Below are 2,719 nucleotides of genomic sequence, written 5' to 3'. Positions count from 1 at the left end.
AATAAATATATATATATAAAGTCCTGTAAATTAGCTTAGTTTCTTTTCATTCAGAAATGGAATGAATGGAAACAGAATGTTTTGTCCTTTTTTTATTCCAGTTTTCCTGTTTTAAATCTTCAGTTCTAAGAAACTGTCATTTATTTCTTCCTCTTGTACGTTACTAGTTTCTGACACTTCCTAAACTATTGCAGCTCCTAGCAAACAGGTTTACCTTCAAAAGCCTAACTACCCATAGCAGGAGGGGAAAAAAAGATGTCACCACTTCAGTGATCCAGTTGCTCCTCTTTAACCTTACCCTAGTTCCCCTACAATTTTTTTTTTAATTATTCTTTACATCCTGTCACTTTATATGCCCCAACTCTGAACATCATTTACAAGTTCCCAGGATCTGGCCATCTCCAGTGTGCTAAGATTCCTGTTAGTTCTCCCTTTTTCACTGTAACTAGATCCTCTTAGCAGTCTACCAGTCCCCCTTTTGAGTCTAGAAGGCCTGCTGCATTCCCATCCAATGTCACCACCACTTTCCAGCCCCCTTCCTTCACTTCTTTTTGGATTGCTACAGTACAAATATACTACAGACTATCGTGAACTACAAGCACCGCATCCCTAAAATTATACAGACCACTTATTCTTTCCTACTTTTTAATACAGTAAAATTCAAGTCCATGAAGACAATGATATTCTTAAAACTATTCTGAAATACCAATAAGAATAGCTTCATAGAAAAATTACTCATGCTAAGTGTGCAAAATGTTGGAAAGATCAGCACTGGCATTGTCAAATGTGAACACAGAAAAATGGCCCTTTATTCTTCATCACCAAATAAAGCAAGATGAGTTTGCATATCTTGAACACCCAAATCTGCCCCCTTGCAAGCACACTGTTATCTTTACTCATTTTTGCACATTAGATTGAGTAAGCTGGGTGAGTCAGTACACACTATATTTGGACACTTAACCTTGAAAATGTTGAAAATTTTCATATAAAACATTCTTTTTTCCCCTCTCTGCTCTTCCTCATCACATTGGAAAATCATTTTCCTACAGACTGCATGTTTGTGCCCACTACTAATAGCTGTTAGGTTCTGAGAAGTGAGTGCAGATTTTTCAAGGGGAAAATGAATCCAAACACATTCAAATTTTAGTGGTCCAGTGAGAGCAAATGACACTATATGTGATTTCAAAAATCTTCTCTTCCACAAGATACAGAATCTACATGCAAGAGGAAACAATCAGTCACATAGCACTGCACAGTGAGGCTGCACACAAAGACCAGGAGAGTCTGCAGTAAGGTGCATTAAGAGCTCTGCTTTGTCTGTATATTCATATCAGTCAGACAATTAGGTATCACAGGTAATGTATCCCACTCCTGTCTCTGAGAGACTGACTCAGTAACTACCTCTATCAAGACAAACCGAATGGCACACAAAACTTCCTGCTGAGAATCATGTCACTGATTTAGGAGACTAAGTAAGGATTTGTGATCCTAATGTTAAATATTTTGAAATATTTTGAAAATGCTTCCTGATCTTACGTACCAAAGCAACATGAACAGTGAATTCCACGCCAATGCCAACAGAAGCAATCAGGATAACCACAGGCACTGCACTCAGCTTTATTCCAATTAGACCCATCATCCCAAACAGCTCCACAGTCATCAGAGCCAGCACCACCACCTAGATGATTTCAAATAGCTGTTAGTAACTTCTTATACTCCAGACAAATGAAGAGAAAGATATTTCAGAACAATATGGTGACTACAAAACATACTCCTCAAAGCCATCCTGTATTCCTAAAGACCATCTGCTTTTCCTTGTATCATTGTGCTGAATGGCAATGACTTGCTGAACTGCTACTCTAATCACACTCCTAAGAACCAATTATCAGACCAAGCATCAATTTTATATTGATTACAATTTACCAGTGACTTGAAAAACAATTTATTTTTCCTTATCACAGAAACATACATTTTCTATTTTTCACCTTGTTTCCTGGACAATTCTTCCAGAAAAAGTAACTTCCAACTACCCGTATTGGATTTTTTTTTTGCGCAACTGCAAATACAAGTGAGGATGACTTCTGAGTAGGTTTAAAGCCCAGAAAGAAGTGAATGCCATAATCAGCTGATGAGTTTCAGGTTACAGAGGGGCTCTGAGCTTTTAAGATACTTGGAGGGATTGACATGGACAAAGTGAACAGTTAAATCTAAGGGAAAGCTTTTATTTTTCTTTCATCTACCTTGTAAAAAAAAAAGAGGAAAAGGGAGGGGAGGAAATCTGTAGAATCAACTTTAAAAGTTGTTAAAGCCAAGCAGGGAAAAAAAGATAGACATACTTATAAAAGCAATGGTGGACTCTGAAAATAAATGCCTTTTCCAAGGGAAAAAAGTATGCACTACAATAAATGATTTTATAAGCTAATGAATCAAGAGTAATAACATAAATTGCTTGATTAAGTGCTATGAAAAATATTCTAGACTAAACATTTACCTTTTAACATACCTGTCGTATAAACATACATTACAAAAACTAGTAACTGTTTTACGCTTTTCTACTTCTGGCATTTTATAAACCATATGATAGTTTATGGAATTTAAACATAGGAACATCATCATTCAATTGAACTTGAATGTTTACTAAGAGGCTTATAGTGCCTTGCAGAAAGCATGGAGGAGTATTCTCTACAGTTTATAATTTTATGGCTCTTTCTGCTCGATA

At 36.3% G+C, this 2,719-nt stretch overlaps 1 protein-coding gene across 1 annotated transcript in view; it reads right to left on the bottom strand.

Moving 5' to 3' along the window:
• Positions 1 to 1,540: 1,540 nt before the first annotated feature.
• The window catches only part of PTCH1 (patched 1), a gene marked incomplete at its 3' end in the record, with an annotated part of 30,956 nt that continues 29,777 nt past the window's right edge, over positions 1,541 to 2,719 (bottom strand). Inside the window, exon 17 of the mRNA XM_010024558.1 lies at positions 1,541 to 1,678. Coding sequence (XP_010022860.1) covers positions 1,541 to 1,678 — 138 coding nt within the window. The remainder of the gene's footprint in view (positions 1,679 to 2,719) is intronic.

The sequence above is a fragment of the Nestor notabilis genome, unplaced genomic scaffold (genome assembly GCF_000696875.1).
Source record: "Nestor notabilis isolate BGI_N333 unplaced genomic scaffold, ASM69687v1 scaffold24591, whole genome shotgun sequence".
NCBI classification, from domain to species: domain Eukaryota; kingdom Metazoa; phylum Chordata; class Aves; order Psittaciformes; family Psittacidae; genus Nestor; species Nestor notabilis.
Note: the sequence above shows the minus strand (reverse complement) of the source record. Positions and strands in the feature narration are given on the sequence as shown.